Source organism: Diceros bicornis, chromosome 23 (assembly GCF_020826845.1).
Source record: "Diceros bicornis minor isolate mBicDic1 chromosome 23, mDicBic1.mat.cur, whole genome shotgun sequence".
NCBI classification, from domain to species: Eukaryota; Metazoa; Chordata; class Mammalia; order Perissodactyla; family Rhinocerotidae; genus Diceros; species Diceros bicornis.
In genome coordinates, this window is record NC_080762.1 from 12,288,525 (window position 1) to 12,307,474 (window position 18,950).

The window sequence follows — 18,950 nt, forward strand, 5'->3', positions numbered from 1 at the left end:
TGTGACCTTCCAGTCCACGATTACCCTCACCCTTCTATTTTTACCAAGTTTCTTAAAAGAATACTCTATACTCACTGCTTTCCTTACTCAGCTCTCAATCCCTCCTCAGCAACCCCATCTTACTGAAACACCCAGTTTCAGAGCAGCTGTCCTTCTCCAGAAAACACTCATTCATTCATTCACTCAACAAATATTTATATGTTCACATGGCTCCTGCCCTCAAGGAGTTTACTGTCTAAGGTATACATAGACAGTCAATTGTACAAATATATACTCAAGCTATGACAAATGCTACGAAGGAAAACTACAAGGTATGCAGAGAGTACATACAGAATACCTTGATCTGGTCTAAGGGTCAGAAGAGACTTCTCTAAGGAAGTGACACATTTGATCTGAGAAGTGAAGGACACGTAGCAGTCCACCAGGTGAGAGGACTCGGAGGTGGGGAGAGCATTTCCAGCACAGCACAGTCATGGCACCGTATCCATGAAACGAGAAGCAACCTGTACTAGCCCTGTTGCAGCACTTCTCACTCTACATTTTAAAACTCTTTAATGATCTGTATAACCTCCACTCAAACCTCTACTCTCCCAGCTGATAAGATCTAAAAGGGCCCAGATCACATACATCTTGTTTATTATTTTATTAAAGGGACTTGCACAGGTCCTGTCACATAGTATGTTCTCAATAAAAGAACAAATGAGTATAATCCATGACCCTCTCATGGCCAAATTCAATGAACATGTTTTTAATTCTTATTTTAAGGTATCTCTCAGTGTCATTTAATCAGTTTATCACTACCTCCTCTGACCTTTGACATACTCTTACTTCACGACACCTTTTTCCAGGTGCTCTCTTATCTCTCTTAGGTTGCTATTTCTTCATCTATCCCTTCTTTCCATTCGTGACTCGCCACTTTGCACATACTCTTTGGGTGATCTCCTCCATACTCAAATGGTTTCAACTTTCCTCCACTGGATCTCATTTCTTCATTTCCACTGTGGATCTGCCTCCTGAGCTGTGGACTTATGTAATAACCGTTTGCTGGATATATACCTATATGCCTTACAAACATTTCAAAGTCAAATAGGCAACACCAAAGTCATCACCATTCATGGCCCCCTAGCTCAACAACAACAAAATAAAACTAGGCCCATCTCCATCATTTCATCTCAGTTTATGGTATCACCATCCATTTAGACACTGGAACTAAATACCTGGGGGTTACTCTCTTCTTACTTCTCACACTCAATCACCAAGGTCACACAGTTTTAGCCCCAAGATATTATCTAATCCTTCTCCTCTTCTCCAGTCTCTACCACTAGCTTAGCTCCTACTGTCATCACTTCTTTCTAGCTGTCTATAACTGCCTTCATATAACCAACCTAAAAGATAAATTTGATACCATTATTCAAATTTACAACTTTTTAATCTGGAGGGTAAAATCCACGTTTCTAAACACTGCATGCAAAGCCCAGGCTTCTGTGTGCGTCTACAGCCCCACCTTTCACCACTTCCTTCTGTGAACCTTACTCAGGGAACCACAAAGTGCTTGTGGCTCCCGTACACAGAACACATGCCCTAGCTCTATGCTCTTGTACTGTTAATTGTAATACTCCCACTCCTGGATACCTTTCATCAAGCCCAAATCCACCCAATGATCCTCAACAACCCAGCTCTCCCTGGATTCCCCGAGATGAATGAGACATCTGTTTACTAGGAACCTGCCTACAATACTCTATGCAAAGCCCCACTGAAGGGCAATACTGTTTTATCATTGTCAGTGTAACGGCCATGTCTCCTCTTCTGTGAGTTTCATGAAAAAAAGGACCACGTTTCACAGAGCATGTAATGGATTCTCACCAAAAGTCTGTATAAAGAGGAAAGAAAAATGATATTCATTCATTAAAAATTATCTATTTAGTGCTACCCAGTGCTTGGCATGGCTCTAAATGCTAGAGGTGCCTCAAGGATCAAAATAAATCAAAACTGGGGCTGGCCCAGTGGCACAGTAGTTAAGTTTGGTGCACTCCGTCTTCAGTGGCCTGGGGTTCACAGATTCGGATCCCAGGCGTGGACCTACACACTGCTCATCAAGCCATGTTGCAGCAGCGTCCCACATATAAGAAAGCAGAGGAAGATGGGCACAGATGTTATCTCAGTGACAATCTTCCTCAAGCAAAAAGAGGATAGGCAACAGATGTTAGCTCAGGGCCAATCTTCCTCACACACACAAAAAACAAACCCCTTGCTCACGTGGCTGCAAAATATATCCACTATTTCAAATAGTGATAAGTACTATAGTGCTATGGAGAAAAAATAAAGCAGATAAGGGGCATATTACCTATTGAGGCAGGGGAAGGTGGTGACTGAGAAGCAGAATTTTGCTCAAAGATACGAAAGGAGAGAGCTGGCCGTGAAGATATCTGGGGAAAGAATATCCAGACAAAAGGAAGAGCAAGCATGGAGAACCTGAGAAGAAAACGTGCCTGATGTTTTTGAAGCACAGCAAGGAGGGCAGTGTGACTGGAGGACGATGAAGGAAGCAGAAAATGAGGTCAGAGGAGTAACGGGGTGGAGGCGTGTCCAGAGCCTGATGGGTCAGATGGTCATTACAAGGACTAGCTCTTGTGCTGTATGAGATGGGAGCCACGGAGGGTTTTGAGCAGAGGAGTGACGTAATCTGCCTTATGTTTCACAGCCTCATGCTGGCTGCTGGGTTAAGAACACCGTGAAGAGGAAGCAATCAATCAGGAGGCTACTGCAAACATCTTAGAGAGAGAGAGATGATGTCTTGTGCCAGATTAGCGACAGTGGGAGTGCTGAGATGTGGTCACATTCTAGATACATTTTGTTGGTACTATTTACAAAACTTAATGACTGATGGGATGTGGGGTGTGAGAGAAAGAAAGTCTGGGATGATACAAAGTTCTCAACCTGAGCAGCTGGAAGGTGGGGTTGCCATTTACTGAGATGAGGAAACTGTGAGAAGAACCACTTTGGGGAGAGGATATATTTTGTTGAAGTCTATTAAGGCAAGTGAAGACAGTGAGCAGGCACTCGGATATATACTTTTTCTCATAGCTCCCCAAACCTTTATGATCTGCCTACGATGGCTGCCACCAATAAAACCTGTGCTTTGTTTTGAATTCTAAGTTGAGTTTGCTGCAGAAAGAAAAAGCAACTCTTAAAACTTAAACTTAAAATGAAAATAAATGAATCTAAGAAAGCTTTAGATCCTTTAGCAAAACTGGCCCCATCAGTATCCACATGGAAAATGGGCAGCTTTTTACTCAAACAGTCCCCTGTCTACATAGCTCACTGGACTCATTCCTCTCAGAAACCCTCATCTACAACAAAGGCTCTCAAGAGGGGCTCTCAGCCCCCTGAAGACGCTTGAGATTTTTTTTTTTGGTAGGGAATGTCTGGTTGTCACAAAGGTGGCTGATGCTGGCATTTAAGGCTGTTCTGCAATGTTTGGGACATCCTGCACACTACAGTTTCTGGCCATATAATTTTCTAACACATTAGACATTCATATAGGTTAAAATCTGTTTGTAAGTATCTGAACATAGACCCTAACTCCATTTTACATACAAACAAAAAATAAGGTTTGCATGGTTTTATTTATTTTTTAACTTTTATTTATTTATTTTTTTCCCCCAAAGCCCCAGTAGATAGTTGTATGTCACAGTTGCACAGCCTTCTAATTGCTGTACGTGGGATGCGGCCTCAGCATGGCCGGCGAAGCGGTGCGTAGGTGCGAGCCCGGGATCCGAACCCGGGCCGCCAGCAGCCAAGCGCACGCACTTAACTGCTAAGCCACAGGGCCGGCCCTGCATGGTTTTAATAGACAACGAAGTTTTTAGTTATATAACTACTGTGTAGATTGAGGAAAGATTGATTGTATTTAGAACCTAACTCCATTTTATATATAAGCCCAAAATATATTTGCATGGTTTTAATGAATATTGAATTTTCTAGAATATACATACATACATACATACATATGCACATGTATGCAAACATACATACATAAATACATATACACTCATTTTGTCCTCATTTAAAGATGTCAAATATAAAGGATAGGTACTGACAATATTTAAGCATCACTTCAAGGTTTCCTAAATCCAAATTTATGCATTATAAATAGGTGCAAAAATCTGACTGCTCCTTTATGTCTTTTTTATTTTTGTGTGAGGAAGATCGGCCCTGAGCTAACATCTGCCAATCCTCCTCTTTTTTTGCTGAGGAAGACCAGCCCTGGGTTAACATCCATGCCCATCTTCCTCCACTTTATATGGGATGCCGCCACAAGCGGGTTGTGTCGGTGCGCGCCCGGGATCCGAACTGGCAAACCCCGGGCCACCGCAGTGGAGCGCGCGCACTTAACCACTTGCACCAGCGGGGCCAGCCCCTCCTTTATGTCTTTTAAGGTCATGGTACCTGAGCATTTACATGTTTAAATATATATTATTTCATTATAATATTTTCACTTATTTCTATTTTATATTATAATTAGGACAACATATTGATTTTTTAAATCACATGTTAGATGTAGTCACATTATAAATTTAATCTCAGGATAGTAAGCAAATATTAAAATTATTTGTCATAAAAATGGAACATTGGAAGCAACATAGTTCATATCCTAGAAAGTATCTGCCATCGAATAATGAGGCTTTTGTCACAATTAAGGTCTAGACTTTGGCACACCAAGAAAACAGCAGCAGAGATAACCACTGCTCCAAATTTTGTGATTTCAAGCAATCCGGAGAGTTACAAATGGGTAATCAGTGGTCAAGAGGGAGCTATTTTATTTTCTGAATGGGCACTATTTGAAAGCAGTCATCAGCCCCATACGAACGTGCTTTTGTAGTGGAGTAGGAAGTGCTGGAGAATTGCAGGATTATCTATAAGATCCAATATTACACTCCAAGTTCTTTCTTCAGCAACCACAGGCTACACAGCCACAGCTCAGATATCGGAGCCCACAGACATGGCTTTTCTGCTAATTTTATGTGAATGAGAGCAAATTAATCATTTTCTCTGAAATAACCCATTCTTGCCCAAATCATCTTATTACAGGATTTAAGAGAATAAAATATCTTGAGGGAAATATCATGACAAGTAAGTTCCTTTAATTTCAAAGTCACAATAAATTATGGATGAACATAATTCACTCTCTCCTGCCTGCTTTTTGGTCCACTTAACCTCTCTGAAACTGTTTTTACACATGGAAATGGTGGTAATTACCTCTTCCTCACAGCTTTCTTTTAAATGAGACAGCAAATGTAACTTACATATTACTGAGCCTATCGTTTTATTATTACTGTGTAACCTCTCAAAGTTTTATCAAAAGACACTTAATAAATAAGATCTGGATGGCACACTGGAACTTAGCATCTTAGTATCACATCTAAGGATCTGATGAGACAATATGAGTATAAAGCTACAACGCAGACTGACATGTAGTAAACATTAGTCTATGCTGGACAGTATTTTATTAATGTTACTGCACTAACACCACAAAGAAAGATAGATCATTGTACAAAGGCATTTTCATGAAAAAAATAAAGATGTCATATCAGAATTCAGCACTCCCTATTCATATCTTGGCATTTCTTTTACAAAAAGAAAAGTGACTATCCCGTCACCTAGAAATAGGGAATATTTTGACCCTGAAATTATAAAAATAAATGACTTAATTACCCATTAATTCAGAAATTACATTAATTATACGTTAGCCTAAGAAAATATATAATTTCCTAACTAATGATCTCTATTCAATGTCTTGTAAAACAGCCTAAACAGAGATGTGAGATTATTTATATAAAAGGAAATTAAGGTCAGCTGTATGTAATCTAGCCAGCTAACTGTGACTATATTTGCACCACATTACACAAATGTTGATGTAAATATTTCTCTTCTCTGACATTAAAGAAGGTAATTTGAGGGAGGAATATTTGAGGAATTCCCCTTTAATTTTCCAAATTAAAAGAAAAAGCTAACCGTATTGAGAAATATTAACTCCAACTTTGCTTTAGTAAGCCTAGTACTCTGAGCAACATTTAACTTTAAACTGAGGAAGGAAAGAAAAAAAGGTAATAGTCAAGTCCTTAGAGGTTGTGTAGGCAAATAGAGATGTTTAAGGAACTCCAGAAAGCTGTGATGTTATAATCTTTCTGTCACTTTCTTAGATTTTATTTATTTTTAATCATGAACTATTTCAAACACTTTAAAAACTAAAGATAATAATGTAACCGACATACATGGATTCACCACCCGCATTTAAAAATTGTTAACATATTGAAATATTTGCTTCAGAAATATTTTTGAAGAAATAATGCTTCCTTTATATACTGCCTTCTTTATATAACTGCTTCTTAACTTCAACTTCCTGCTTGCTTTAAACTGGCTTGCCTCAAATTATTGGGTAAAAGGGTCTAAAAGTGTGTCTGCTTCTCTTTTGAAAGTAGATATGTTAAAAAAATATATACTGAGAGGGCAGAAATCTGGCCTTTGGAAAGATGAGGTTTTAAGAATTCAAAACTTCACAAATGAAAAACATGGCATGGCTAACAGTCAAAACTCGGTTAACTGTAAGACAAGTGACACTAATTGACTAATATTAAACCTTTCGAGGAACAAATAGAAGGTTAGATCATTAACCATTCTTACAAAGTTCTCACCCACATTCTTTTTTTTTTCTTGGTGAAGAAGATTGGCCCTGAGCTAACATCTGCTGCCAATCTTCTGTTTTTTGCTTGAGCAAAATTAGCCCTGAGCTAACATCTGTGCCAATCTTCCTCTATTTTGGATGTGGTACACCACCACAGCAAGGCTTGATGAGCGGTGTGTAGGTCCACACCTGGGACCTAAACTCACAAACTCCGGGCTGCCAAAGCAGAGTGCATGAACTTAACCACTACACCACCGGGCCAGCCCCCTCACCCACATTCTTGATAGCTTTATAACTTTTTATCTTTACTGATGCTTATTATAATACTAGACAATAATATTAGAGATTTCTAATTATTCTTCTAAAATCTAAAATTAGTCAGGCCTTTAGAAACATCCAGCAGGTTGCTACCACCTGACATACACTTATTAATAAATTAAAATGAATATTGTAAAATTTCCCATAAATAAATGGATATTTTAAAAAGTATGTATTAAGCAACGAAATTACATGTGGTAGCTACTTTCTGGAAAAAAGGAAATAATAAATCACTTTGCTTTTTGCTTTTAATTTAGTGGGTTTATGGAATCTGAATCTTCCCAGAAAGTAGATTCTCTGCTACAGGTAGTCATGTCAACTGATTCCATGGTTCCTTGGCTCCTTCCCTTTCAGCCCCAACCTTTTAGCTATTACTTCAAAAGGAAACCAGCGTGTATGCTTTCTCCTAACTGTTTATCTAGGAAGTTGTTAGCGCAGTCGGTAAATTCCTTACGGTTGGCTGCTTTTTCTTTCTATACATCAGAGTCCATTTAATGTTAGATTGTGGAGTTACAGTAATAAATGTATGCTTTTATGTATTACCTCAATTCACTGGAGAATTTCTCCAATGTATAATGCTGCAGTATTGCTCATTCAGAGCCAGGCGAACTGGTAACTGTTTTTACAGCTTTCCAGAGAGATATAAAGTATACCTATGAACAAAGTGTTAAGTAGAATGACTTAACAGCACTCCTAAATTCCTACTGGCCTTATTTAGTTTGAAACTGAGCAATAGCTTAGAATAAACTGAAAAAGCAAGATAAAGGGGAAAGGCCCTCATTTTCTCATTGTTCTTCAATGGATGAAAAATAAGTGTCCTGAGCAATCAATGCAGTGATTTTAAGCAGCCCTAGAATCAAAACGATAATTGTGGATGAATTTGCCTCCTACAGGGAAAACAAAGAAAGCTTTAGCTCAAATATCTTTAGGCATCACTTTTAAGAGAGTCAGGTCATCGAAGCTATTTCAGAAATTTCTTCCAATTGCTAACAATGCAACATGTTATTTCAAGCAATACTTTTACTTACTCCATGTATAAACTAGTATGTGAATTCGGTATAGTGAATCTGTGCATCATATTTATGCTCATTTAATAGGCTTCAGAACACACTTTTACTGCTTCAAGTTAAATTCACAATGATTAATTTTTTACAATTTTCTGATAATTCAAATTTCATTTATCTGGTGCTAAGTCTCCAGGAAGGAATCGTAGAATTGTTCTTAAAAGAAAATTCATCCTGGTTGAGACATGATTTCCAAAGATAAGTTTGGCAAAAAGTGGAAACCACATATAAGAGAGTGTACGTATGCATATAAACACATATAATTTTCTAAAGTGAGCTTTTAAAAAAAACCTTCAAATTTCAACAGATATCTGTCCTGTAAGCATCAACTTCAAGGTTTTCTGGCTGGGTTTGCTTGCTGATTTCTCTATCGCAGACTCTTCCCTGGCTGTTTGCATGGTTGGCTTTCAACATGTAGGTCTCAGCTCAAATGTCTGCTAAGTCTTCATTACTTGCATGATTATTAAGAGAAAAATGAAAAACGGGCTTCCCTAAGTCCTGATTTTAGCTATCAGCTTCTAACTCCCCAGGTATGCCAAAAGCAAATGATCAGTTTTATGTACTCCTCAAGTGATAAGCAATGGCAGAGGAAAAGAAAAGCAAAAAATTTCAAAAAGTCAGAGCCGTCTAATGGAGAAGTGATTACAGTACCTGTGGCAAGCTAGAAATAAGACTTTTATATCATTTTCATACTAGCTTGTCCCTGTATACACATCTCCATTTTTAAATGGAAAATACGAATTTTGAAGTTTAAAATGAATATTTGTACGTAGCCTCCTTAAACTTTGAAATGTAATGCAAATAAGAATGTACATTGTTCCTATATAAAATATTCAATTTAGTTATGTAATATAATTACTCTTCTAAAATGAAACAGCAAATATTCTTTATCTCCACACTTGTATTAAGAAAGTTATACATATAATTCACTTCGATATTGTAAACATTATTGTTCAGTGATATCCAGATGCACACGTTTCTTTCCTTTCCTCCTGAAGGTCATCTCACCTTGCACTTTGGACACTTCTGGGCATTCCTCTGCCCATGTTCAATCTCGCTGGCCCAGTGACGCAACAATTTGTCTCCTTTTTTGTACTCCTTGCAGTTAACACCTTCATGCCAAGGAGAGTGGCACTTAAAACACCAGACGAATTGGCAAGTGGGGCACTGGATCTGTGTAAGGAAAAGTAATATTAAGTACTAGTAGATATACTGAAACTGTCTAAAAGGATAAGAATGGTGATGCTCGGGGAAATCAGCTAAAAGGTTATAATTTGTCCAGATTTAAAATATCTCCCCCTCTACAAGACCCTAACTACAATGAGACACGACTATTCTATCATTAAGGGAGGAAAGAATTGCCTTGGCAAAGATGATTTGGCTGTTTGTAGACTATACTGGAATTAAACACTTGGGACATTCTGGAAATCAACTTGACCTTAAAAAAATCTCCTAGATTGAAGTACAGAGTAAAACCTGAAGGCTCACAATGCCTCATTTCCACACACTCAGGCTGCTGCCCTTAAATTCGCCTTTCTCTTGAACCAATTTTCCAGGCATTTCCATTGCTCTTCTTACCAATGGTTTCATTCACTTTTATATAATCAAAGTCCCACAGATGCTTCAGCAAATGAAAAACACACTGGCAAATAAACTGCTTTACCAGTATCTGCATAAAGCACCATCTAAAATAATGGGCACCCGGGTTTGCTATTAATCTAAGGGAGGTTGATTATAAAAATAATACAAAGGATCCTAATGGAAATATATCAGCATGGTGGTCCTGTGGCCTGTACCTAGGAAACCATCAGAAAGATGTCTTTGTATTTTCACTATGTGGAAGTGTATGTGCGACTGTGTGTGTGATAGCGGAGGTGTATGTGCAATTGTGTGTATATGTTCATTGAAAATTATCTTCCACTTGACATGGAAGACATTTTATCTGACTTCCTTTATTTTGAGTGACAGTGGAGCATCCCATTCTCACACAGTATTTCCGGTCCTCACTCTCTGAAGACATGGGCGTAACCTGACGTTCCCAGCCCTGTTTGATTAAAGGGTATTAATAAAATGTCTCACTATGAACAACACTGATGACTGACTCTTCTCTGTGCTGCTGCATGTTACTTCATTGTAGCATGAGCGAATTGACTGACTACATTTTGAAGATTGGTTAGAATGTCTTTTGGTAAACTGTACACAACATCACCACTTACTTTCTTGGAAAACCACTTTTTTGACAACGGTGGTTCCAATATAGAGACTAACTGAGAGGCAATGACGATCACAGCTCTTCTGTTTATAATACAAAGCACTGTGTTTACACTTATGTCAAGAATATGTTCTTCCCATGCAAATATGAAGTAACAAAAGTACTTTTGCTTTTAACTTATATCAAAACAAAATAGTATTTTGTCATAAATTTTTAAGATCTTCATGCTTATTTATTTGTTGCAATTCTGTTACATGGTAATGTTTATACTGCTGCCTTACATGCGTTATTTATGTTTATCAACAAAATAACGCTGCAAAGTAGGTATGAACATCACAAGTTTACAGATGAGGAAACTAAGCTCAGAGAGATTAAATAACTTGCCCAAAGTAACATAGCAAGTATGTGTTAAGAAGAAATTTAAACATACGTTTGTCTTGCCCCAAGGCCAGCATTCTTTTCTCTGTGCTAAACACTTCCTCACACTAAACAGCATTCTTTCTTTGACGATTAAAAACCAAAATGTAAAGCCAAAGAAGGTCATGTGGTTAAACTATTTAGTAAGTCAGGATTCTACATGATTACCAACATATGGTGAACTGTGAAAATCCTTTTCAAGATTTTACTCACATAAATTAGGAGACTCCTTGGCAAAAAAAAAAATAAAAGGAATGTTTTTATTCCATCATTTAAAGTAACTGTTTTTGCCTTTTCTGATCATTAGAGTTAAAATAAGTCATTTTTAAACCAAGAAGAATGAGTTGAAGTGGGTAAGCTCCAGATAATAAAACAATATAAAATGATCCTTCCACTATGTCATTGACTAACGCAGAATAGATGTAAATATCACATGGGGCCTATATGAATATAATTTTCGAATGTGGTGAACGAAATAGGGAAGAAGTCAGAAAGACTCGTTTTTTCTCATGCATCTGCCATTATGTGAAGGACTTGAATATTTAATTCAGTTCTCTTCTATTAGACATTACTCATAATTCTAAATCACTGAACTTTAGCATTGTTAAATTTAAAAAAAACCTCTTTGGTTTTTAATCAGTCAGTCTTAGATTATATTTATGAAATGAATAGAAGAATAAATGCAATGGTGCTTTGAAACTCAGATTCATTCTGGGGCTATCAGACATTTTAATGGTTCACGGATCTTTGTGGTCAAGTGCTGAACTATCACATCTATGTATCTCTAACGAAGACGATTATAAATATGTGCTTATTCTAAACCAGAATCACAAAAAATCGGACACTCGGTATCCATACCACAGACTCTGGCTCCCAACTTCTCATAATAAATAACTAATAAATAAGTCCACTGCAGATCTTACTGCTAATCCTCACCAACAACACAGACTTGGTGACAAACTGAAAGGAGTTTACAGCAAGCTCTAATGTGAAGATGAACACTTTAAATGCATACCAGACTGCTCACTGTCTCCCACTGAAAACATTAAAATAACTATAGCTTTGCTTTGGATTAAAATAATAAAAGGACGAATAGCCAACCCCAACAACTTTGGTATTCAGAGACTGCACCTGAATTGTCTAAATACTGACTTTTTGGTCTGAAGATGCCTTATTCATTCTGACCTTAACCATATTCAAAATTGGCCTTATATGAAACACATATAGATATCGACACTACATCTTCCTCCACTCCTCTACTTATACTAATTCCTCCACGTGAACTGCCACATCACAACCACAGACCTCTCATGTGGAGTAATTATATCCACACAGAGGTCATCATGCTCTATCCCTGCTACTCAAAGTGTGGTCGGAGGAGCAGCAACATCAGCATCACCTGGGAGCTTGTTGGAAACAAAGAATTCATGTCACACCCCAGACCTACAGAATCAGAGGCTGCGTTTTCACAAGGTCACCAGGTGATTCACATGTTAAAGTTTGAGAAGCACCGCTGTATACCATGTGACCCCATCTCTCTGGCCAGGTTGCACCAGAGATGAGTCCCTAAGTCAAAAATATGTACCCACTGGTGGCAAGCAGCCTGCAAGGTGGCTGGCATGAGCTTTGTGCAGCAGGGTGCTCATTGTTGAACAGAGATTAACTGAGACAGATTTTCTCTTTTGAGGAGTGTAATGGGGATACACATACACTCTACCTTTGCTGTGCAGGCAAAGAGAAAAAAGCTGAGTGACCATAGTACAGACCACTGGAGAAGGGAACAACATTCTCATCCAGTGAGACAATGTAGGGGCTCTCATGAGCCCGGAGCTCGTGTCTGATTCTCCGTGAGGCGTGCCTGGGTGGCTGCTGAGACTGCTTTCTTGCCCTTCCAACTTCCTGTGGAGTCTCCCAGTAAACCAAACCCTGAGTTAGCCTGAGAAAGAGCACATCTCTGCTTCTTGTAATTGGAGAAAGTCCAATTAACACAATCTGTCTACTGAAATCTTATCCAGATCAAATGCTACTTGCTTCAACAAGTCTTCCCTACTCCTCTCAACCAGATTCAGTATCTTTCTTACAGAACTTACATTAGACACGCAGATGTCTAATCTCCCTACCAGCCTACGAGATCACTGAGGGCAAAGGTTGGGTCTCATCCATCCTGCATTTCCTGAGTTAAGTAATGCAGAACTTCTGGCACATGGTAGGCACTCAGTAAGTTATTTGTAAAATGAATTATTTTGCACACAGCAAGTACTACATATTGGCTAACGTTAAACAACTTCAAAGAAAAACCAACATATCTAATTTACGACCAGTGGCTGAGATGGTATCACTGCTTCTTAGATTACCAGATGATGTTTCCTAAATATTTTATCCACAAGACATTTTACTGAGCATCATTATTAATATGCAAACTCTTCTACAAGAGCAGGGCTGTACGTGTTTCAAAAATAAAGTTATCAGAGTTAGGAATCTTGGTTAACTTGCCCCAGAATCTATGAAAAATAAAATAATTTGATATTACATTTTTGACTTTTGAATTCCATTAGTTTTTCCAGAAATCTGCACCACAATGCCACTCAGATGGTAAACTAAACCAACCCACTTGACCTAAGCAAATGGTATTTTCCCTTGACAGTTCATCATGCCAAAGAAATAACCCACAAAATGAAAACAGAGGTCAAAACCAAAGAGCACCCCAGATAAGTCTTTTCTTGCCTAAATGCTATACACTCTTATATACATAATTATTTTAAATACATCACAAAATCATTACTTAAGCTCAAAATATTAGACGACACCCTTGTGTAAACGTAGCATTGTAAATATAAGAGCTTAACTTAGTTTTCCAAGAAGAATTTGCTCTATTAGAGCTTCAGGTTAAGACAGATAATCAATAACAAAATCTATTCATCAATTCATTTGCCCAGATATAAACCCAGAGAGCTACAAAACCATGAAATAACTGCTAGAGTAGGAGCTTGGACAAGTGGGTGTCATGGGAATGGCGCTTCAGGGAAGGCTGGGACAGTAGTGTTGAGAGAGAAAGTGGCCTGAAAGATAACTGGAATGTCACCGGGACTAGTGATGGGGTAACACTTCAGGCAGAGGGCCCAGCCTGAGCCGCCACACAGAGGCCTGAGAGCACATGGTGCACTGGGGAAACAGCCAGTTTTCTAGTGTAGCCTGAACAGAAATGGCACTTCAGCTGGCTCAACCCTGAGCCTTGCTGAAATGTCCCCGAAAGAGGATCCAATTAGCCTTGCATTAATGTTCCTATACTCCTGAAGTGTCTCTCAAAATACACTGTGGTCCAGAAACTCCTTATATGAAACATGTGAAACTGACAGCTGTCAGACTAGGGTGTGTCCTAAAGAAACAGATCAATATGTAAATAATAGGGAAATCTTCTAGCTATAAAAAGTTTTCTAAGAACTTAAGATAGTTTTCTTGAAGAGAAGATTGTAAAGAATTGCAGGGTGACACAGAGACAAAAGGAGTCTTTGAGGCATGGCTTCAAATACTTTCAAGGAAGTGCTGTCTGCTCCCTTATAAGAACAAATCCTACAGCAAAAGATTCTCCACATGGGAAACATGGATTGACTTCTGGCCTTGATTCTTATTCTCTAAGATTTCACCTCCTACGGGGAGGATGTCTCCCTGAATGCAGTCCCAGTAACACATGGGCTTCATGAGGTACTGCTCCCCTGAACACATCCCAAACGTGGCCAAGTGACCTTTCACTTCATTGCTCACAGCACAGCTGAAACTAAGCTGGAAAGTGAAAGGGAAACTTTCTTAAAGGTGGAGACATAACAAGGACAGAAACATACAGAGTGTCACAGGTCAAGATGAGCAATATGGAGATACAGAGCTTATTCATATAAATAACCTTACTGGCCTCCCTCATACTGGTTTCCTGGCACAATACATTCACTTCAGTACTAGCTTTTATTTTCAACTGGGAGGCATGCTCTTCTAGGGCAGGATGTCAGAACTTGGGCATGGGGGTTTTGTCCTTTGAAAGAATCTTCTCTTCCTAATGTAAGAGTCACTGTTTCATACTAATCCATCTTGCTCCCATTGCCTGGAAACACCTTTAAGCATTTATAGAGTTTCCCTCTAAACCTAGAAAGGAAGGCCCAGAGAAAGTGTCTGTCTGTGTCTGTTTCTTGTCTGAGGACCCACTTCTTCATAGATGAATATAAAGGGTACTGGAAGATTCTGCCCTGATTTGTGTGGCCCAAACTCACCAGCCAGAGCAGTATGGCATCATCCTGTTTTCTGGGGGACACTCTCTTCTGAACACACTATGATAAGGCTAACATCTCACAGAGACACTCATGTAAAGCAGCAGGAAGGCCATCTAATCACATCGTGTCCACGAGGAAATGGGAGTACTCTCTGTAAGCAATAGGTGAAAGCAGGAGAGAGGCAGATCTCAGCCTGAAGGTAACCATGAATTCTTTCATAATGGAAGGGAATGATTTTATAAGCAGCGAGTTCCTAAACAATGGAGGTGTTCAATCAGTGTCTGAATGGCCACGTGGTAGGCATTGTGTAGAGAGGATTTATACACTGTGTGGACAGCTGCATTAGGTTCCTTTACAGACATGAGAGGGTAAATACGGGAAGGTAGAAGTACAGAGTATGGTAGGTAAGAAATGCAGTCCTAAACATCTTCCAGACCATCTTACTTTGGCTTACTTTTACCCACTATCCAGCAGGGCATCAGACAGAAAAGATTCTTCACTTGTCTCTAGTGCTGAAGACCCAAAGGATGATGTGATGAAGTGAAAAACAAACAGTTCTCAATCCCATTTCAGGTCAACTTATGGTAACTGTGAGCCTTGATTATTATTATTTTTTAAGGCCAGATGTAGGCTAAAATACCAAATGAATTCCACATATCTGGTTCTTGTTGTTAGAAGTTCAAGCAGAAGTAAAGACTCTATAAAATATTATGGTGATTTTACGCACCAAGAAAGCAAACAACAATTTTAGCAAAGCATCTCATTGGTGACTAGGGGGTGAAATGCATCCTAATAAATTTAGTAGGCCTGCATCATAGCTCAGTGTTATACATTTTTTCAAAGGTAATATGTACAACACACCCTTTGTTTTAAACTGGGTTCTTTAAATCGGGCTAGATAACTACATCTTTATCTCCTTCACAAATCTATGCCAGTAACAATCATTTAAGAAACTGTACTTGTGATCCATCGGCTCCTGACATCAATGCTGCATTAATGTCAAGAGAAATCAGCGTGTGTCATAAGCTAAACTGACCTGGCAAGGCCGATGCACAATCTGACTCTCAGTTTGTAAACACTGTCAACTGAAAATGATGGTGTCAGGGAAAAACAGAAGAGCAAAGTAGCAAATTAACTACAATTTCAGGGGAAAGCTTTAAACATTTTTATATATGGAAAAAAATTTCTCAAATCATCTTTGCTAGAAGGAAGCTTAAGCACATTATCTATTTATTTATTTTAAAATGAAAATTGTTTATTATAAGCACATCTGAAGAGGTGCAGCTGGGATTTGAACAAATCAAGGATTGGCAGGTCCCCAAAAGCAGAAATAGTGGGAAGCCATTGCCACTCCTAGGGCCAAAGAGACAAGCGAGGAAAGAAGTTTCTGGAGCCCAGTGAGAACTGGAAACATGGAAGAGGGACCACCTAGGGGGAAGCTACAGTCACGGAGGGACACAGCTACTGCCAGAGCTCTGCACTGAATTAGGAAAGGGAGTGAGGAAGTAATGCACCTACAGCCTCTCCTTCCATCCTCCCATCTCCTGCCAATGCCAACCCTTGGCTGCACTCAAATAGAAACTGAGATGGTAAGGGAGTTTGGAGAAGCTCCAAAGAGGCAGCTTTCTGGAGCACAGGACAGGTCAGAGAAGGTTGAATAATAGACACAGGCGGAGGGTAAACTGAATATTACCAGAATTCTAGCCTTTCACATAAGCACATTTTAAAGTATACCAATTAGGAACAACAAACCCATTGATTTGATTATACTCTCAGAGCCCTTAGAAAGGTTCTTTTACCACAGGAGGAAATAATGTATTTGTGCAGTTTTATAAAATGTTATTTCTACCCAGAGGGTTTATAATTACAAGAGAGAAAAAAGAATGCTAAAGATAAAACATAAAAATGTAGAATTTCCCCAGGACATTTCATTGGCTTGTTTCTTTCACCTTGCATGAGTCAAAGCACTGTTTTGTGAATTATCAAGGTTCTGCTTAATATTTGGGGGAGGAAGAGTGGGGATTATTATTAGTTTTGCCTCAAGGAAACCACAGGAAAGTTACCTCTAACATGTTCCCTGTGTTGATTTATGCACGCCCTTCAACTCACTCCAGTCAATATGAAAAGGAGGATCATTTCTTGGTCTACACTTGGAATAAGAAGGAAACCTAGAGCTGTACCTACCTCACTAAAACTCCTAAGAGTAAAATAACTATATTTAATCATTTGCAATCCTCTCCTCTCTTCCACAAAGAACAGCTATAACTTTCCCTACCTCCCAAGGCATTTTTTTTTTTTCATTTCTGTGATCTCAATAACTGTCCCCCTCAAATATTGATTGCCATCAGATCACTTCTGAACATAGAATCCATGTTTCCTGGACATCTCCTCTTTGTGCCCCAAAGGGTCTTCAAACTTAACATTATCAACATGTTTCAAACTGAATCAGTTTTCCACTCCCCAAACCTGCTCTTCTTCCTCAAGGTACAGTCCATTTCCTCGCTCCTTTACTCTCACCGTCAGTCACCCAATCGTTATTCCACCTCTGTTCTTTCTGACTCCTCGATCCCCTTCCCGGTAATCCAGGGTTGCTCATTCTGCTTCCCTTTGCCTCATAATGATAACAAGCATAACAATTTCTAGCACGTGTTGAGAACTTGTGTCAGACTTGGTGCTAAGCAAGATTACATGTGTGCTACTTGGTGCAAGATTACATGTGTGATCTCATTTAATCCTTACTACACTCTTATGACGGGTACTATTACTACCCCAGTTAAAGAAATGGAAGCTGTACTCCAGGTTACAGAGCTAGTACGTGGCAGGCAGAGTTTAAATCTAGTTTGAAGCCAGTGCTCTGACCCACCTTTTCCAGCGTGGCAAATTCAACATTTCAAGGCTGAATTTAATGTGTTCACTCTTTAATGAAGCCTTCTCAATCTCTCCTGTCCTTTCTTTTCCTATGCTCTCAGCATTTCCACCTACATTTATTACAGTACACATCATCATTTATTTATTGGCCCATTTATTAGTTCCTTCAACAAATAAATTATTTTGACAGTATACTCTACCAGGCATAGTGCTTGACACAGGTTATCAGCAGTAAGCAAGCCTGGACCTGGCCTCCTAGAGACCAGTGGGAAAGAAAGACTTTAAGCAAATAACCTCACAAAAACACTATAAAATCCCAAATGATAACTGCTATGGAGAAAAACTTTGGGTGCTGTCTCCAGGCATCACACGAGCACCGTTAGAGCCACAACTTCAACATTTCTATTTTCGCACCGCTAACTTATTCCCTGAATTGACAGGCAGTTGGAGTTGTGTTAATAAATTATAGGAACTGTTGATGTTACAAATTAGATTTCTAATTGGAAATTGAAATTACCTTGTAGAAATGGAATGGTAAAACTTTTTGGCCTCATCACAAGAGTCACAGGGACAAGAAGATAAAAATATTATGAATGAGAAAGACTAGAATTGACCAAAGGTGAAGTTGTCTCAATGTAAATCTCTCAATTCAGGAACACACTTGTTCTATTTGATGTAGTATGAGTTTGACAGAGTTCAGAACATAATGAAAAGCTCTATATACTCAAACTTTTGCCAGCAGGGAGTTGCTGAGTGAGGGCCTGGAAGGATAAACTGGCATCTAAGAGTTCTTGTTACCTCTTGTTGATATATTCTGTTTACCCCTTTCCATCTGCTGAATACAAAAAGTTAACAAATGGTATTTACAAAAACCTATTCAAATGAAACCCCCAAATATGATATTTTAGATCTCAAATTTCATGTGAGATATACTCAAAGGTTGTTTCCTGCTATAAAATACCTATAATATTTTCAAGGAATTTTAACCTTCTACGTTAAGTACTTCTGAATTGACAGCAGAAGCCATAATAAATGCTCAAAGAGTGACATCTTAGATCCAGCTATTGTAACTCAATGACTCACAAAGAATAATATTGAAATATACATTACAAGGGTTTTATCAATAG

General features: G+C 38.7%; 1 protein-coding gene across 1 annotated transcript in view; it reads right to left on the minus strand.

Moving 5' to 3' along the window:
- RNF217 (ring finger protein 217) overlaps positions 1-18,950 on the minus strand; it is a 118,728-nt gene that overhangs the window by 20,991 nt on the left and 78,787 nt on the right. The window contains exon 3 of the mRNA XM_058566364.1: positions 9,076-9,240. Coding sequence (XP_058422347.1) covers positions 9,076-9,240 — 165 coding nt within the window. The remainder of the gene's footprint in view (positions 1-9,075; positions 9,241-18,950) is intronic.